This window comes from Triturus cristatus, chromosome 11, assembly GCF_964204655.1.
Source record: "Triturus cristatus chromosome 11, aTriCri1.1, whole genome shotgun sequence".
Lineage (NCBI taxonomy): Eukaryota > Metazoa > Chordata > Amphibia > Caudata > Salamandridae > Triturus > Triturus cristatus.
The window spans coordinates 517441225-517460572 of NC_140594.1; the positions used below are offsets into that span (position 1 = coordinate 517441225).

At 44.4% G+C, this 19348-nt stretch overlaps 1 protein-coding gene across 1 annotated transcript in view; it reads right to left on the bottom strand.

Annotated features, from left to right (window-relative positions):
* The window catches only part of LOC146784501 (zinc metalloproteinase-disintegrin-like VLAIP-B), a 3966015-nt gene that overhangs the window by 1130942 nt on the left and 2815725 nt on the right, over positions 1 to 19348 (bottom strand). The window contains exon 14 of the mRNA XM_085632966.1: positions 15869 to 16064. Within this exon, the coding sequence (XP_085489092.1) occupies positions 15869 to 16064 (196 nt within the window). The remainder of the gene's footprint in view (positions 1 to 15868; positions 16065 to 19348) is intronic.

The window sequence follows — 19348 nt, forward strand, 5'->3', positions numbered from 1 at the left end:
AGAGTCAATACATTTTTTGCCTAAGATTGCACATACCTCACAAAAAGTGCATATACGGTCTAAATGCCTCAATAATAGAGTAAAAGCGAGTTTCAGCTGCTGTTTGTGGTTCAAGTAAGGGTACAACTACTCATTTATTGCTCATTTACACCATAAAAATCCGTTTTTTAGACAAAACAAGATAATTCTACATACTGTGTAAGGTTTGACCTTTATTAGTACAATAAATTGAGACAAATAAATCTCTGGTTTTTATTATAGTTTTTAGACCTTTGAATATACTAATTAAAGAAAGGAAAAGGGAAAATATTGACTCACGTTGGACCGTATATGCACTTTTTGTGAGGTATGTGCAATCTTAGGCAAAACATTTATTGACTCTGTTGCATGTTGGATACTATTGAGTAATGTCAATGGTGAAACGTTTTGCCTGTATATCTATTATAGACATACTGTTGACAATACTTACAGAATAAACTGATCAAAACTGAAATACATATATATAACATTTAGAAAAAACTGAACATAAAATTAACTTGTCTTTATATGGTTTAAAACGATCAGGTTAACTCTGTTAGATCCTCCTGAAATTGAATTCTTTTAAACTAAAGTCTCTGCTTTTGAACATATCCCCAAGTCTGTTCAGACTCTTTGATTTGACTGTACACATAAATGTATTAAGATTGTATTCTAAACATTTAAGCGATAATTGTGTTTCTTCTTTTATGTACTTTTTAACTGTATATAGTAATGTATGTTCTGTATATGTATCTTTATAGCCTTGAAGAAGTCCCGTTGGGACGAAACGCGCCGCGTCGGCTATGAATTGTATGCTGTGCTTTTAACTGAGAATAACTTGAACAACAAAATAAAGAAAATGTCAACATTCAGACACTGAAGTCTACCGTGAATCCTTGGGGATACTTTACAATTTTGGTTGTTTATTGATTTTGACATATATTTCTGTCCAGTATATCTGAATTTGAGTTGTGTGCTGAGCCATTTCTGTCTTTCATAGCAGAATATTGCAAATTCTTTTGAATAGTCTAGCATGCCTAAAGCAGGTGCCTCACACAAACACTCCCACAACTTTCTAAAATATCCTATACTTTCTTCATCCCATTCTATAGGATCTTTCGCTCTCTTTCTGGTCATTTGTATCAGGGGTTTGGCTAGTAAAGCAAACCCTACAATCCACTGCCTACAATACCCTACAACCCCAAGGAACATTTTTATTTCTTTTTGGGTTCGTGGTAACTGCATTTGTCTTAATATTCTGATTCTTTCAGAGGTCACTCTTCTAATTCCTCTTTCTATTTGATGTCATAAGTATTTGACTGAGTTCTTACAAAACTAGAGTTTTTCAGGGGACACTTTATGTCCACCTTTTGCCAAATGATTTAGCAGTGAATCAGCAACACAGTCATCCCGTGTATTTGATGCCACCAATAAGTCGTCAACATACTGCACCAGGATTGATTCTCTGGGCAACACAAGAGATTCGAGACTTCTTTTGAGAATCTGATCAAAAATTGGAGAACTTTCTGTGTACCCTTGAGGCACACGATTCCACACGTAAACATGCTCTTCAAATTTAAATGAAAATAAAAACTTGCTATCTGGATGCAATGGAATAGAAAAGAATGCATGACATAAATCGATTACTGTAAACCATCCTGCTTTCCATGGTATCTGATAAAGAATCACAGCTGGATTAGGCACTGCTGGGCAGCATGGTACAACCATCTTGTTAATCTTCCTAAGATATTGAACCACCCTATATTTTCCATTAGATTTCCTAATGCCAATTATAGGTGAGTCACAAGGGCTACTCATTATTTCTTTCAGGATACCTAGTTCGACCAATCGCTCTATCTCTGCTGCAACACCTGCTTTTACTTCTGGACTCATTTTGTATTGTGGGGTATTTGGATAAACAGCACCTTCTTTCACTGTCACTTTTATGGGATCTACATTTGCCATTAATCCTATTTCTTTTCCAGTAAAATCCCATATTTCTGCATTTACAGTCAGTTTGACTTCTGCAGGTAATTCATTTTGTGTCATCATCGAATATAAGTCATTCACTTCTGTTCCCTGTTTAGCTAACATGAACTTGTAAACTCCATCTTCATCTGGGGTTTGTATTGCAACACCATCCGGTGTGCAAAACAAGGTGCAATTCATTTTGCACAGTAAGTCCCTTCCAAGCAGATTTCCAGGGCTTGAGTCACAGACCACAAATGTATGCATTTCTTTAAAATTTCCAATTTGCACCTCTATTGGTTCTGTGATCGGGGTTCTAATCCGTTTGTTTGAAACACCTACAACTTGGATGTCTTCTCCTGAGAGGGGCAGGTTAGGAATGTCTGCCGTTCTCACGGTAGACCTGGTAGCACCAGTGTCCAACAGAAAAGTGATAAGGTGGGACACCTGAGGTTTGAGCCGGGTGTTTAGTGTGTTTAGTGTGATTGCGCGACGTTGTGAGGCTATCTAGCATTGTTTTTACAATTTACTGTTTTTAAAATTAAATTGTTACCCTACCTGTTGCTACAAACTCTTCTCTGCTATTTTGCACTTTTAAGCTGCTCAGAGCATTCTTGCACAGTTCGTGAGTCCCGGTTGCTCACACAGAGCCGCCATCTTGGGAGCAGCGAGGGTAGCGCTCTAGGCTTTCTAGCGAGATCCTATTTAGGTCGCTGCTCTCGCGACCGCGCTAGAGGACACCTGAGGTTTGAGCCGGGTGTTTAGTGTGATTGCGCGACGTTGTGAGGCTATCTAGCATTGTTTTTACAATTTACTGTTTTTAAAATTAAATTGTTACCCTACCTGTTGCTACAAACTCTTCTCTGCTATTTTGCACTTTTAAGCTGCTCAGAGCATTCTTGCACAGTTCGTGAGTCCCGGTTGCTCACACAGAGCCGCCATCTTGGGAGCAGCGAGGGTAGCGCTCTAGGCTTTCTAGCGAGATCCTATTTAGGTCACTGCTCTCGCGACCGCGCTAGAGGACACCTGAGGTTTGAGCCGGGTGTTTAGTGTGATTGCGCGACGTTGTGAGGCTATCTAGCATTGTTTTTACAATTTACTGTTTTTAAAATTAAATTGTTACCCTACCTGTTGCTACAAACTCTTCTCTGCTATTTTGCACTTTTAAGCTGCTCAGAGCATTCTTGCACAGTTCGTGAGTCCCGGTTGCTCACACAGAGCCGCCATCTTGGGAGCAGCGAGGGTAGCGCTCTAGGCTTTCTAGCGAGATCCTATTTAGGACGATGCCCCCGCGACCGCGCAGCGGACGCGCCGCTGGCGCGCCGAAGGCGCGCCAAAGGCAAGCCCGTCTGCGCCCGTCCGCGGCCGGCCGGGGACAGGGGCCATAACCCCTGTCCAAAAAAGCCCTGCTATCTGCTGGAGCGCCCAGCAACTCCATGCCCTCTGCCGGCCTGTCGATAAAGCTTGTCTTCACAGTCTTAAGGCAGAAGGTACTTCCATATGCAAAAAGTGTCAATACAACTGGCGCATCGACCCTGCGTGTAAGATTATGAATAGAAGGCTCCTATGCGGATTACTTAACACTAGGTCATTGCGAAAACATAGTCTTGACATCTATGAGCTACTCATAGACCATAAGTTGGATTTATTATTCCTTACTGAAACCTGGCTTGATTCTGATTCTGAGCCTGACATAGTGGCGTCTCTACCTATTGGCTACGCCATGTCACGCTTAGATAGAACGGTGGGCAGAGGCGGCGGAATAGCCATAGTTTACAAAAATCCGCTATACTGCCAGCTTGAACCACTGAACATTGCCGACAGTGAAGCGGGTGCTTTTTCCATTAAGGTTAATGATGGAAACGTATTGAAGGGCCTTTTGATTTATCGTCCTCCAGGCCCTTTTACTCATTTCTCTAATAGCCTTATTGAGAGTCTGACTGAGACAGCTCTACGCAGAGACAAATTTATGCTCCTAGGCGATCTTAATATCCACTGGGAGGACCCACTGGACAAAGGAGCTACTGATCTCAGTCAGCAACTACAATCTCTTCAATTAGAGATTAAATCTGAAACCCCTACCCATCAAAAAGGACATTTATTGGATCCGATTTTTATGAACTGGAAAGAAATTGAAATTCACCCCCCCGTTCCACTCTCTTGGTCCGACCACTTTCTGGTGCCCTTTACACTAAGCATCCCTCCTAGCCATAACTATAAGAGCACTAACTCTAAATATATGAGTCACAAATGGACTGCTTTTTCTAAAGCCAAGTTTGACATTGCTCTTACCAAGGATGGGAATCCAGGAGGTGTGGATGCTACATCTGCATCACAGAAACTAGAAGCTCGTATAAACAAGGCCCTAGATGATATTGCTTCGCTATGCTATAAGAATCCGCTTAGCAGATGTCAGAAATCCGCCCCATGGTATACTAAAGAACTACGTCTGATGAAAGCTGATTGTAAACAACTGGAAAGACAGTGGAGACTGGCTTATTTGGATCAAGCAAAACAGAAATATATCGCTAAACGTAGAGAATACCACACCCAAATTAGGCGTGCCAAAACCAACTATTTCTCTGGCAGAATAGCTGAAGCCAATAACTACACTAAAGAGCTTTTTAAAATGTATAAAGAGATTGCCGTTTGTGGCTCTTCGACTGACCCGTTACTGGTCTCGGAAGATTCATGCAATCGCATCGCTGCCTTCTTTTCGGACAAAGTGGCCACCATCTATTCCACCTTCTCGGGAGGAAAAACAAATGGAACAGCTTTCAGGGAGAGTAAAGCAGTCGATGTAGGAACCAACAGCTTGACTAACTTTCTTGTTCCTTCCTCGAAAGAGCTTCAGCGGTTATGTCGATCAATTACGTCAGGATCCCCACGGGACCCGGCATCTCCTAAGCTTCTGGCAGGGAGTATTGAGATCCTTGAACCTTACATCCGACAGGTTTTGGACCTTTCTTTTGGCTTCGGCAGCGTACCTCAAAGCTGGAAACAGGCTGTGGTACTTCCGATCCAAAAGAAACCCAACCTTAGTTGGGACAGGCTGGATAATCTCCGACCCATTTCACTCCTACCCTATATGGCTAAAGTGGCTGAAAAGGTGGCCAATCTCCAACTTATGGCTTTTGTGGACAAAGCCAACCTGCTTCACGCTACTCAGTTCGGCTTTCGGGCCCGTCACTCTACTGAGTCTGCGTTACTTTTGGCCACTGAGACCATTAGGAAAGGGGTTGATGAGGGGCACACTATGGCCCTTATACTACTTGACCTTAGTGCGGCCTTTGACACTGTAGCACACTTCACCTTGCTACAGTGTCTTAACAAAGGAGGTATCACTGGTTCGGCACTTATGTGGATTCAGTCTTTTCTTACTGACAGGAGTTTTCAGGTTAGACAGGGAGAACATTACTCTCGCATGTTCTCTCTCAACCAAGGGGTTCCTCAGGGCTCGGCCCTTAGCCCCACCCTGTTTAACTTTTATGTTTCCCCTGTTGCCACTATTGTGGAAAGACACGATCTCCAACTAGTGTCATATGCCGATGACACACAGCTGGTCATCTCACTGTCACGAGCTCCTGACGCCGCTGCATCCAGCTTCAGTGCCTGCATGCAGGAGCTTGCATCCTGGATGTCTAACAACTGCCTGAAGTTGAATGGGTCAAAAACTGAAGTGCTCGTGATAGGAGGTGCACCTAATGTGTGGTCATCGGCATGGTGGCCGGACTGCCTAGGACTTACCCCTATACCTTGTCAGCAGGCAAAAAATCTGGGAGTGGTGTTTGACAGCAAACTTTCCTTCACGGCCCAGATTAATCGGGTGGTCGGAATCTGCTTCGGCATGCTTAAGAGTCTTAGGAAGACTCTCGACTTACTCCCAGTTAGTGCTAGGCAGACTCTTGTTCATGCCTTGGTCACATCCAGACTCGATTATTCAAATCTTTTGTATCTGGGTGTGACAGCAAAATGCCTTAACCGTCTCCAGGTTCTTCAGAACGCTACTGCCCGTTTGGTATTGAGGCTTCCAAGAAGAACATCATCTAAAGTGGCCTTAAAATCCCTCCACTGGCTACCCGTCAGGGAACGGATTATCTTTAAGGCACTATGCCTATGCCACCGCATCATTATGTGTAAGGCACCCACTCCTCTCTGTAATCTCATTACTCCCTACAGACCTGAGCGGTCGCTCAGATCCTCGGGCACTGGACTGGTCACCATCCCCAAAGTTCGAAAAGCTAGAATGGGAGGAAGATCCTTCAGATTTCTGGCGGCAAAAAAATGGAACCTACTCCCGTTGGAGCTGCGCCTTGAATCCTCAGAAATCAGTTTTCGTAAAGCACTAAAAACACATCTGTTCCGCACCGCACTGGTATGATCTCTTGCACGGCTCGCCTTTTTGCTTCTCCTCTTAGCGCGGGGACACGCCGGGGTGCGTAACCATGCGCTCTACAAAACTCCATAATAATAATAATAATAATATCATTTCCTTCCACTTTGTCTTCTATGTATGGACCTGACTGATCTACCGGTAGGGATGCGCCAAGTACGCACTCCCCTTCCTCCCCCCTTAGGCACCGTCATTCCTGATCATAATCAATTAGTGGGTCCTGCAAAAGAAACTGTGATGTTACAAAAATTGTCTTACCACTTCCTTCTGGAAATCCGGCGTCCACATTGTACTTGGCTTGACTCACAAAATTTGATTTAGGAGCAGGTGGCAATTGACTCTGAAGATCTATACCCTGTTGCTGATGACACATTAACACCTCATTCTGCGTCTGTGGATTAAAATTTTGATTCGGGGTATTATTAACTTGTATAGCTTTACACTCGTTCTTCCAATGCCCCAACTTCCCGCACCCATGGCAGGGAAACTTTTTCTTTGCCTCTTCCTGATGCAACCTTCCCCAAGGTTTTCCCCCATTATTGTCACCTTGACCTTGTTGATTTTCTGACTGTTTATTCAATTGGAGCAAATGTTGCTCCGCTTATTTTACTTGAGCCCACATTAATATTTCTTCTAGGGCTTTTCACTTGTTATCTATTTTGTCCCCAAAATATTTAGCATATTTTAAAATCTCATCGATGGGCTTCGATTGCCAACACAGCATATGCTGCTTAATCATTTGAGATATATCCAATCTCATCCCAGACACAAATCGGTACACAAAATGAGTAATGTCTTTGTTCTCTAAGCTTTCAAACCCACTATACTGTTTGAACACATGTAAAAGACATTCGTAGTAGGCATGTACAGACTCATTATTTTCTTGGGTTGTTCTGTCTATTTTTACCCAATCAGTGTCCTTCGGAGGAATTTAACTCTTTAGGACCGTTTTTACTTGATGATATTTTTTCATTACATCTTCTGACGGAGCTCCTGTCTTTGAATCTCTTGGATACTCCTCACTTGGCCAATCTACAGTAATTTTACACTCTGTCCACAAATCTGCAGGTACCACTATGTCAAACAGACCATCCAAATCCTTTAAGAAAACCTTTGAAACTTTCACAAACCTCTCAACTTGTCTGTACCAATCCACTGGTTTCTCTCTCAATTTTGGGAAATCATTTGTAAATGACAAAATATCCTGTCTATTCCATGGCACATGTACGTATTCCCCTTTGGGTACTTCTCTCATTGGATACAACCTTTCAGCCCTTTCTGTTTCTCTCAAAGCATATTCAGATGTTGTCCAATTTACCTGTACTTCTTCCTTTTTCTTTGCCCATCTAACTTTCCATCTTTCAAGATCTCCCCACTTTTGCAACTGAAATAACAATTCCCTGATTTGCAACTTTCTTCCAGACACATTCATGTTTTCCAAATCCTTATCAGAAAATTCTGCTCTGTATGGTTTCTGCAACACCTTTGATTTCCCTATATCAATTCCCATTTCCAATGCCACATTTGTCAGTTTCTCATGGAATGCCTTTGTATTCCGTGTAATGATTCTACAAATAAACAGTAATTCTTCCTCGCTGTATGTGTTTAATGTCTAGACCCACATTTCCAGCAACCATTTCTTCCAATTCTACTCTCAATTTGAAAATGTCTAATATTTTTGTCTGAGACTTTGGTTTCTCTATTTCTTGAGACCATCTCTCTATATCTTCTGGGGTTACTATGGTGGCACTTCTAGTTCCTTTTGAGGTTTCTAGTCTAAACTCCTTTGAACAACTGGGTAAATTTATTTTTGGAGTTTTCATCATCAGCTCTACTATGGGCAAATCCATCAATGATATTCCCTATTCACATTCACTTGCTTGATCATCTATTATTATCTTTTCTTTTCTAGGTTCTATGCTGGGGGTAGGCATTACAGGAACTTTAGGACAGTTTGATGTTTCTCCATACAATGGAACTACCGGACCTATTGTCACTGGTATGGTCAATGCTTCAGGATGTGCGTTTATCTGAGCTATTCTCTGAATCAATTTGTCTCTGTTTTTATTTATTGCTTCCTTTTCCTTTTCTTGAAGTACCCTGTCTGTGGTGTCATGTACTATCTGGGGGAACCAAAGGTGTACCTATCATCGGGGCACTAGGGGTCATTCTATTAAATCAATCATTATAGGGTGGAGGAATTTTCATCAATACGTCCTCTAAATATCCTTCTTCTGTTTCTCCGCTATCTATCATGGTTAAGCGATTAGTCTTCACTGTACATTTACCTCCCATCTGCTCTTCTGATGTTAACACAGGATATAAACTTTCTGCCACCATGGCCTGTCTCCATTGTTTCATTTCACTATCACTAGTCTCTCGGGGAAATTTTGGGTAATATTTGCTTAAGGTCCTGTTGCTTCGGGGTCTATCATGTTCAAAGGCTTCCATTTCCCATTCTTCTAAAGCCTCAAATTGAGTCAATCTAGGTCTGGGTTCTAACTCATTCATCCGTGTTCTTAAATTGTATAATATTCTTCCATTAAAACTTCCACACTCAGGAAATGCTAATATTCCATTCTACCCAATTTTCTAACCATACACAGGTATGATAGCCTCTCTCCACCATCATGTATGATGCAGGCGTATTTGGAGGAGGAATGATAATCCCCACTCTACTCTTAATGGGTTTGTCTTTTTTGAAATAATTCTTAACCTTTTGCATAAATGTCATTTTTTTCTTTTCTCCGTACATTGCGTGCTTGTGCTTGTTAAGGTACTGCTCGTAAGCAAACCCTATAAATCTTCTATCTGGTCGAGTCCCTGTTAAAGTTGGATCGTACATACAAACTCCACTATCTATTATTATTCTTGGGATTTCTATTTTGTCAACCAATCAGACGCTTGCTTTAATTCTAAAATTCTCCAATACCAGCGCGTTTTCTTGTCTGAGGACCAATCAGCTTTTACTCTGCTCACTTGCTCAGCCAATGCTTGCGCAGCTTTTCTGTGACATCAGTATCACTCCTTACAACTGACCCCTCCTTTACAAATTTCGCATCACTACACGCCCACTGTTTCAACCAATCCCAGCGCAGCTCTCAGTGATGTCAGTGCAGCACTCGCAACTGACCCCTCCTTTACAAGGTAATGCGAAAACTTATTTTCTCACAACATTTTCACATAATTTCATTAATTAACAACGTATAAACATTCGCTATTGTGTCTCACCCACTAATTCAAAGAATAGTAAGATTTCTTTCACTGTGACTAAAACCCTTCCATTTACTCTTCACACGCTACGAGTAAAAACTTTCCGCTTCAGTCTTCACACAAGCCTCAGAGAACCTGCTACTCCTTTTTAGGTGATATAATATCAAACTTTCACCAGGGAACTCCTCGCTACCAATTATTCTCACTAACATACAAGAAGTTATTCCCTAACTTAGTGCTTCCAGCCCTGCATAACTTTCAGCACTTTCTCGATCCAGACCAATAACCTCACTGCAGTGTGGCTTCCATTCACCACCCGCTATTTAATATTCCCGGGAATTTCCAGACAACATAAAACAATACATAACGAGTTTTGGTTAAAACATAAATCAATAATTCAAAATTTCAAATACAATCCTCACCTAACTAACTATACTAACCATCCCCTGTTACCAAGTACAACTGATGCAGCAGAGTTTACCAGCTCAACACATTCATACACACAACACTCATTTGGGTCCATATGCGTTCATACACACAATAAGCTGGCAAATATCCACTGGTCATCAATTTTATTTACCCTAGGAAACCTTTACACCAGTATTCTTACCATTACTGTCTCCTGAGTAAATAAACATTCAAAAGATCTAGTAGTAGATTAGAATATGGAGGAAAGTACAATAATGCATTTAACTTTATTTTAAGAACCACAGACTCAGAAGGAGTTTTAAAAGTTTATCTGAATTAATAATTGTGTGAGTCAAATCAGAATACACATGGATATACCAGAAGTCTCCATCAGGAAAAAATAGAATCGTTAGCTTATAATCAGTTGCATCAATTAAATTCTTGTAATGACAGTACCTGAGGAGAGAAAGAATAGAGAGCAGGCACAGAGTATTAACCCTACAGTTATATTTACCTAGAATGGTGTGAGGACCCTGACATCGGAGTGTCAAGGATACAGGTTCAGGACAGGGAAGGTGACCTCTTCTAGTGTAACACCAGCGTTACACCCCTCTCTGGTGCTACTCTCTTCGGCTCGGGCTCGTCTGGACCCCTTCCTAGATGTGCCTCCTCGGTTGTTCCGCAAATCTCCCTAGTGTTGGATCCTTCGGTCAGATTGCAGCAAAATCGGCCAGCATCTCAGCATTGCATCAGCATCTCAGCATCAAGTGTGTCTAAATATCAAAAACTTACCTCTATTATAACAATTCAAATGTATGATCCACCCCCAAATGTTTCAATTCCATGTGCACCCACAATTTGATTGGGTGAAACAGTGGGGGGAGGACATCACACCATACTAAGTGAAATATTTTTCTTTAGTCTATCGTCTAACTCCCGTCCCTTAATTTTAATACCCACAAGCTTTATTCCCACTAGCATTTCATGTGTGGATCGATAAGTCTGTAATACAATGTTGCGTCTTCTTCCTCTCGTAGGGTCAAGAGTTGTTCTTCCCATGTCATTCTTGGGCCTAGGGTTTGGCAGTCAGTCAAAAACTTCTGTTGTTTAGGACAAGCAGACGTTGCGCAATGCGTAGAAGCCACAAGGAAAGAGAGACGCGGTCACCCTCCAAGGCCCAAATATGAACTATTAATAAAGTCAGAGAAGAACACGTTAGAATACAAACTTAAATTAATTCACTGTATACCACTTACTTCTACTCTAACCCCATTTACTTAATAAATCTTTTGCATTAATACCTTAGTAGAACTTGCATAGGTTAGTTTCTGCACAGCATGTGCGTTAGTGCGTTACTTTAAAGCAGTCATATTAAGGCCTATTGCGCAGCTGCAAAGATTTCCCCATAAGTGACAGAAGACGTCATAGTAAGTAGTACACGCATTCGCAGAAGAGTTCCCGTGTTTTTTTGGCGGCCATTTTAGGACACTCGGGCTATTCATTAGTGAAGCACATAGGAAAGCATCCCCTGGATACAATATGTAGAATGTTGGTGCAAAATTAGTATTCAGAAAAAGGTTGGATACAATGTTATAGGTTATTTGAGAGGATTGCATACAAGCAAGTTTCTTTTTCTACGAAACCTTGCTCCATCACCACCATCACAACTGAACAGCGCACAAAACTGCAGAAGCCTATTAAGGTCTTTGAAATCGGGGAAGCTATTTGAGCTCTACATACAGGCAAGTCCCCAGGACTGAATGGCTTGCAAGCTGAATATTACAAACCCTATGCGTTTGCTCCTGTACTGGCGCCCAACTACATACCCTCTATGAAGCACCCCTATCGTCTATTTCCTTCTGAGATCCTTGAACAAGGCCTTGCTCATTTCCTTGCCCAAGCCAGTAAGAGAATCCCCCCACCCTGGGTTCCTACCGGCCACTGGCACTGTTCAACACTGATTAAAAGATCTTGGCCAGAGTGCTAGCAGACTACCTAACACCCATAGTCTCGTCCCTGGCCCACATCGATCAGAATGGGTTTGTGCTGGCCTGTAGCACGTTGCTCAATCTACAACTCTTCTTCTGGGTCTCTAAATTCTTTGCGCATAGATGGCCTCACTTGGGGTGCCTGGTTCTTGACCCCAAGAAGGCCTTCGATACACATGAAGTTGGGTTCCTGTTTGATGCACTGCCATGCTATGGTATCGGGTGCGCTTTCTCCTCCAGACCAGTTACTGTACACTTTGCCGTCAACCAGAGTTAAGACCTGCACTTACATTTTGAACTCTATCCCAATAAGCGGGGCACCCTTCAGGGCTTTCCCACTATCCCCCTTGCTGTTTTCTTTTGCCATTGAGCTGCTTGCCATGGCTATCTGAGCGAGCGGTGCTGAATGAGGCATCCCACTGGGAGACGGAGCTCATACAATCTCACTATTTGCTGACAACCTGCTTCTATATATTGGAGATATGTGGGTGGCACCTAACACATTGGTCTGGACCCTCAATGATTTTGATGCTATTTCCCATCTAAAGGTCAACTTTATGAAGTCCTGCTAGTATCCTTTTACCCCATTGCATCTAGATCCTTTTTTTATCCTTAATGATGTTCCAGTAAAGTGGAAGCCCATTGCTTCCCGGTACGTGGGAATCAGGGTGTACCATCAACCAACAGACTTGCTAGAGGAAAAACTGATGAGGGTAATAATCACTATTAGATCCCAGGTGCTGTTTTGGCGCACCCTGCCACTGTCTGTTATGGGTCGCATAGCCCTGCTCAAAATGATTGTCCTACCGTGGCTACATTATTTTTTTACTAGTCTGCCATTATATATTCTGCCGCCTCCCTTTTACTCCTTTGAGTGCACCATGAGAGAATTCATTTGGAGGGGGTCCCATTGTGGGGTAGCACTCTCTGAGTTGCAATTAACCTACTGATCAAGGCAGGCTTGCTGTTCCGCCTATGGAAGAGTATTACCTTGCCTCATAGCTTCACAGGGTGGCCAAATGATTCGGTTGGTTTACAACTTCAAGACACAGCTGCTTTATCACCAGCCTGGTCTCTTTTGTCGATCCTTTGACTTTTCTTCCCCTGTAGTCATGGGAAGTCACCGTACTCATTGCTTCTGGAAGTTGCACATAAAGGTTTTAATTGCAGTCTATACCTCACATGATAAACCATCCCATATACACCTGCACTACGCCCGCTGGGTATGCCTACAGGTGGTGAGGTCACTCTTCATGTGAAACTTTCCGCTTGGCTAGAGACAGGTCTACACACCCTGGGGGATCCTTACCATGATTGCCCCTTAGCACCCAATGACTCACTGGTAGAAGAAGACAGATTGCCACAGGAGTAGTTCATTTTACACAACTCATTGATGATAACGTTGAGATCCACATGGGGAGACGTATCAAAGGAATTTCCAACAGATTTCACTGTCCAAAACCTAATGTCATGGGAACGGGAAGACATCTCACAAAGTGGTTCACAGACTCTCTGCACAATCACATGGAACAGTCTCTCGTGCCCCTAAGGCATCACTGGGACAGTAACCTGAATCACCCATGCACTGATTAAGAATGGGCTGCCATATTGGAAAGTCCAACCCTCATTCCCCAGAGTGCCCGCTTCTGCCTCATCCAGTATTGCATAATTAAAAAAGCCTATCTAACCACAGTGAAAATAAATAGATATTGTAGCCTAGCTGATGCCCACTGTACCAGATGTCATTTGCTGGATGCTGATCTCCTTCACATGCTGTGGGCATGCCCATCCCTTGCCACTTACTGTCACACGTAATGGCCCAATTATCGGCATGCATTGGACAAGCCATAGCACACACATGCAGAAGAAAAGGGCAGAGGGTCACCTCTTGATGCATAGATTTGGGTTACTGATGGGCAAGCGCATAATTTCCAGGTGATGGAATTCATCCGAACCCTCCTCACGATAGCCTGGAGGGGATTGCTATCGGTATGGACACAAGCTGAAAGCAATGTACGGAACAAGGAAGACACCCTAGGACTCCACAAAATCCCAGTTGATGCCAACTGGGACGCTATGCTACATGATTTCCATAATAACCAACATCCAGACTCTGACCACTCAACCACCATAGGCGAGGTAGAAGCGTAAGGCACAACGTTCTCCAAGCAGTGGCGTAACGATATTTGAGGGGGCCCCCCTGCAAGCTATGTGGAGATGCCCCCTCTGGACTTTATCAAGAGCTCCCCGGCCGAAGTGCAATGCTGAGGGGGCCCCCTGGAGCTTGGGGGCCCCCCCGCACTGCAGGGGGTGCGGGGCCTGTGTTACGCCCCTGTCTCCAAGGGGTAATGGTTCAGTTCCCTCTTATTGGCTCTGTTTGTGACAGCATTTTCTAATCATAAGTGTACAACCTCTTTAAAACGAGTGTCCTTCAGGGTCAAGGCTGGTTGGCCATTTATTTTCGACTTTCTCATTTTACACTTCCCCTTTCATTTCTTTGATTCTACTCTTTTTATTTTAATAATACTTAAGATGATACTACAGCTCTCATGGCAGTGCTAACCGGTCGCTTGCTTGCACCTAATTTAATCTACAGTGCGCCACATCCCACGTGGCCACTTCCTCCAAACCATGAGACCATGATAAAATACTGCTGTCTATAGTGTATCATATTGTTTACAATTGGAAGATGGCACACATGCTGGTTTTAAATTGTGCGGCCATCCTGGGACTTTAAAATAATGACAGACTATTTACAACACTTCTGTAAGAAGGACATCAGCTACTATGTTTAGTTTTGTATTTGCAAGCATATGACTAGAGTTTAGCAAGGAGCAGGCTTTCTTTATTCTACTTGCATTCTTTTAATTTTTGTGCATATTCAATTGATTTATTTTTGTTTTTTATTGTGCTTGTGCATGAATATGCAAGCGAGAAAGAGTGAGCAAATGGATGAATGGATGCACAAGTGCAAAGATGAGTGACAGAGTACATGTATGATGACCTATTGAGTGCCTAAATCCTTAGTGGCACAAGAGGCACTTTGATTCATAAGCCAGATCTATTGGCATCATCAGTTATTATTCTATGTACTCAGGGACATCTTAAGGATTTTGGGGGCCCTGGGCCAAACATTTTTTGGGGGCCCCTTTGTGGAACAACTTTGATTTTATGATCCAATTTCAGGTTTTTCATGCCCTCTTTGCCCAGGTCACTGACCGTGCACTGGCACACTCATCCATATTCTAAATATGTTTACATCTAATATTCAGGGATAGGGATGTGTGTTGTCAATAACGGAGCAGTGGGTCACTAAAATTCCCGTAAATAATCTCTATGACAAATTCCCATTTCTCATATATCATGTTCTGTTTTTAAGTAAAAAATGTTTTTTTATGGATGATGCATGAAACATAAACACAACATTTCTCGGCAAAATGACTATGATAGACTCTCAGACATCACCCACATTAATAATAAGTTAAAGGAAAATAATATTTAAAACAAACTGCTTAGGAATTATTCAAGGTCATCAGGGCAAGACTCTCTGCAGAACAGAGCTGGCTCTTTCATGGTGCTTCCTGAACGGCTGGGCACATGGCCAAAGCCCACTTTGCCCATGCCTTAAAACGTTTCTGTATATGCTTATCTTACAATTACCAATAACAGAAATCCTAGCAATCCCTCTGTAGGTACAATTGTGACTGTATTGAAATCACGTTGATGCAATGGAATACAGATACTCTAAAGCCGGAGCAGTTTGTAAAAGTGACTCTTAGGTAATTCACCGCTGTCGCTATAGGGTTAGGCGCAGGTAAGTGACAGAGCTTTTTTTTCATTTGACTAACATGTTAATGAGTTAGTGTGATTTGGTTCTTACCTAGTCCCCATATGTTTTCACATTGGGAATTGAGCGTAGGACACTTTCCCATATGACAATATCCTTGTCCGTTCATACAAGGGAAGCCACTGGCTCGGAAACGGTCACTCGTGCAGGCAGCCGATTTTCCATCACAGAAATCAGCCAGGTCACATTCATCTTTACTTGGACGGCACACTTCACCCAAATATTTAAACTGTGTGAGAAAATCAAAGGAAAACAACTATTACATATATTTCCATCAAAAGTACAAGTATTTCAAAAATGCCTTTTTTGGTTACTTTCCTATTTATTACATTTTGGCATAGCGGTGTGCGTCACAAAGCAAGGGTCTCACAACTCATTTGGGGTAAAAACCAACAACAGAGGTAACCATGGAAGGATCTTCAGATTTTTGGAGATAAACTGTCGGTGGAGGAAATGTAATTTCCTCCAATATTTTTGGAGTAATGGGCAGGTAAAGACACTTTTCTAAGGAACAAAATAGAATGGAAATACAGATTATGGGGGAAATACTTCAGCCTCCAAAAATGGATTTTACTCCACGTTAACACACACATCAAAATCGGCACAATGTAATGTTAGATGAACACATTTTAAAGATTTACAGATTTGCTTCTTACACAGTATTATTCGTACTTGACCTTATAAAGTGGTGATTTAGAACCCAATAGTAATATCAGAACTGCTGTCATACCACTGGTTACATTTTTGTCAGTGTTGCACTTCTGTGCAACTGGTTCTTTTCAAGGAATTGTTGCCATGGCTTCTGGACTCTCTCAGTCTACCTTCAGTAAAATATTGCAGCAAGTAATCAGTGCTATGTTGAAATGTATGCAGTGTTTCATCATCTTCCCTAAAACTCCATGGGGCAGATGTATGTTCCCTGGCGCATCCCTGCAAATCAGCATGGATGCGCCAGGGAAGATGCAAGTTTGCCCTTGCGCTACCGCAGATGCGCCGCATTTACAATGCGGTGCATCGTGGCGCAAGGACAAGCAGATACGTGACGCATCTGCCGGCGTAAGGTTGACGCAGTGCTGAAGTTGCATCGCAAGCGCGACGCAACTCCAGCACTGTTCCAACCTACCCTATCCTAACATGGTGCGTCCAGCCTTACGCCTGCTTCAAGCAGGCGCAGGGTTTTGACGCATCAGCGTTAGGAAAGTGACTCAGTGAAATCTTATAGATTTCACTGAGTCACTTTTCAGGGGCGTTCCTGCGACGGAACGCCCCCCCTGAGTAGAGACGCCCACATGAAACCTGATGCAGGTTTCATGTGGCGCAGGGCTTTACACCGTGACGCATCTCCATAGATGCGTCACGATGTAAATGGGGCGCAACATGGCGCAGGGTTTACGCCGCCGCTGCGTCACAAAAGTGACGCAGCGGTGGCGTAAAAGTGGCGCAAGTCTGATATAAATCTGCCCCATGTGCGCTAACCAAAGTCAAAAGTGCATTCTATGGTATTGCAGGGTTCCCAAACAGAGGTGCCGATCACGATCCGGTAAAAAATTCCCCCGTGCGACTCGTATCAGGTCTTTTTACCGTACGAATCGTACAAATGCCGTACGAACTGGCAATCACGATTCGCATGGTAAAAAGTCCATACGACCCGCACCGGGAATCATTCCCCACACGTCCTCGGGTCGGAAAATGTGTCCGACACGTCCTCGGACGATTAACCTTACAAACGTAAAAATCCAAGTCCGACCGAGGAATCACGATCCATCCCGTGCGTCCGAGCCTACAACCGTATGGAAAAAACACCGTCCGCACCGAACACCAATAGCAACCATGGAGACATGTGCCCGCATACGCGCCCAACACTCCCCCCAGCCCCCGTACGTCCGACACGTACCCCCCGTATATGTATACCCCCACCCGTCTATGTACACCCCAGTACGTTCCAGTCGTACCCCCACCCCAGTACGTGTCGTACCACCGTCAATGTAAACCCCCCCACCCCTGTACGTGTCGTACCACCGTCTATGTACACCCCAGTACGTTCCAGTCGCACCCCCACCCCAGTACGTGTCGTACCCCCCGTGTACCTACACCCCAGTACGTTCGAGCCACACCCCCACCCCAGTACGTGTCACAGCCCCGTCTACCTACACCCCAGTACGTTCCAGTCGTACCCCCACCCCAGTACGTGTCGTACCACCGTCAATGTACACCCCCCCACCCCTGTACGTGTCGTACCACCGTCAATGTACACCCCCCACCCCTGTACGTGTCGTACCACCGTCCATGTACACCCCAGTACGTTCCAGTCGTACCCCCACCCCAGTACGTGTCGTACCACCGTCAATGTACACCCCCCCACCCCTGTACGTGTCGTACCACCGTCAATGTACACCCCCCCACCCCTGTACGTGTCGTACCACCGTCCATGTACACCCCAGTACGTTCCAGTCGTACCCCCACCCCAGTACGTGTCGTACCACCGTCAATGTACACCCCCCCACCCCTGTACGTGTCGTACCACCGTCAATGTACACCCCCCCACCCCTGTACGTGTCGTACCACCGTCCATGTACACCCCAGTACGTTCCAGTCGTACCCCCACCCCAGTACGTGTCGTACCACCGTCAATGTACACCCCCCCACCCCTGTACGTGTCGTACCACCGTCAATGTACACCCCCCCACCCCTGTACGTGTCGTACCACCGTCCATGTACACCCCAGTACGTTCCAGTCGTACCCCCACCCCAGTACGTGTCGTACCACCGTCAATGTACACCCCCCCACCCCTGTACGTGTCGTACCACCGTCAATGTACACCCCCCACCCCTGTACGTGTCGTACCACCGTCTATGTACACCCCCCCACCCCTGTACGTGTCGTACCACCGTCCATGTACACCCCAGTACGTTCCAGTCGTACCCCCACCCCAGTACGTGTCGTACCACCGTCAATGTACACCCCCCCACCCCTGTACGTGTCGTACCACCGTCAATGTACACCCCCCCACCCCTGTACGTGTCGTACCACCGTCCATGTACACCCCAGTACGTTCCAGTCGTACCCCCACCCCAGTACGTGTCGTACCACCGTCAATGTACACCCCCCCACCCCTGTACGTGTCGTACCACCGTCAATGTACACCCCCCCACCCCTGTACGTGTCGTACCACCGTCAATGTACACCCCCCCACCCCTGTACGTGTCGTACCACCGTCCATGTACACCCCAGTACGTTCCAGTCGTACCCCCACCCCAGTACGTGTCGTACCACCGTCAATGTACACCCCCCCACCCCTGTACGTGTCGTACCACCGTCAATGTACACCCCCCCACCCCTGTACATGTCGTACCACCGTCAATGTACACCCCCCCACCCCTGTACGTGTCGTACCACCGTCCATGTACACCCCAGTACGTTCCAGTCGTACCCCCACCCCAGTACGTGTCGTACCACCGTCAATGTACACCCCCCCACCCCTGTACGTGTCGTACCACCGTCAATGTACACCC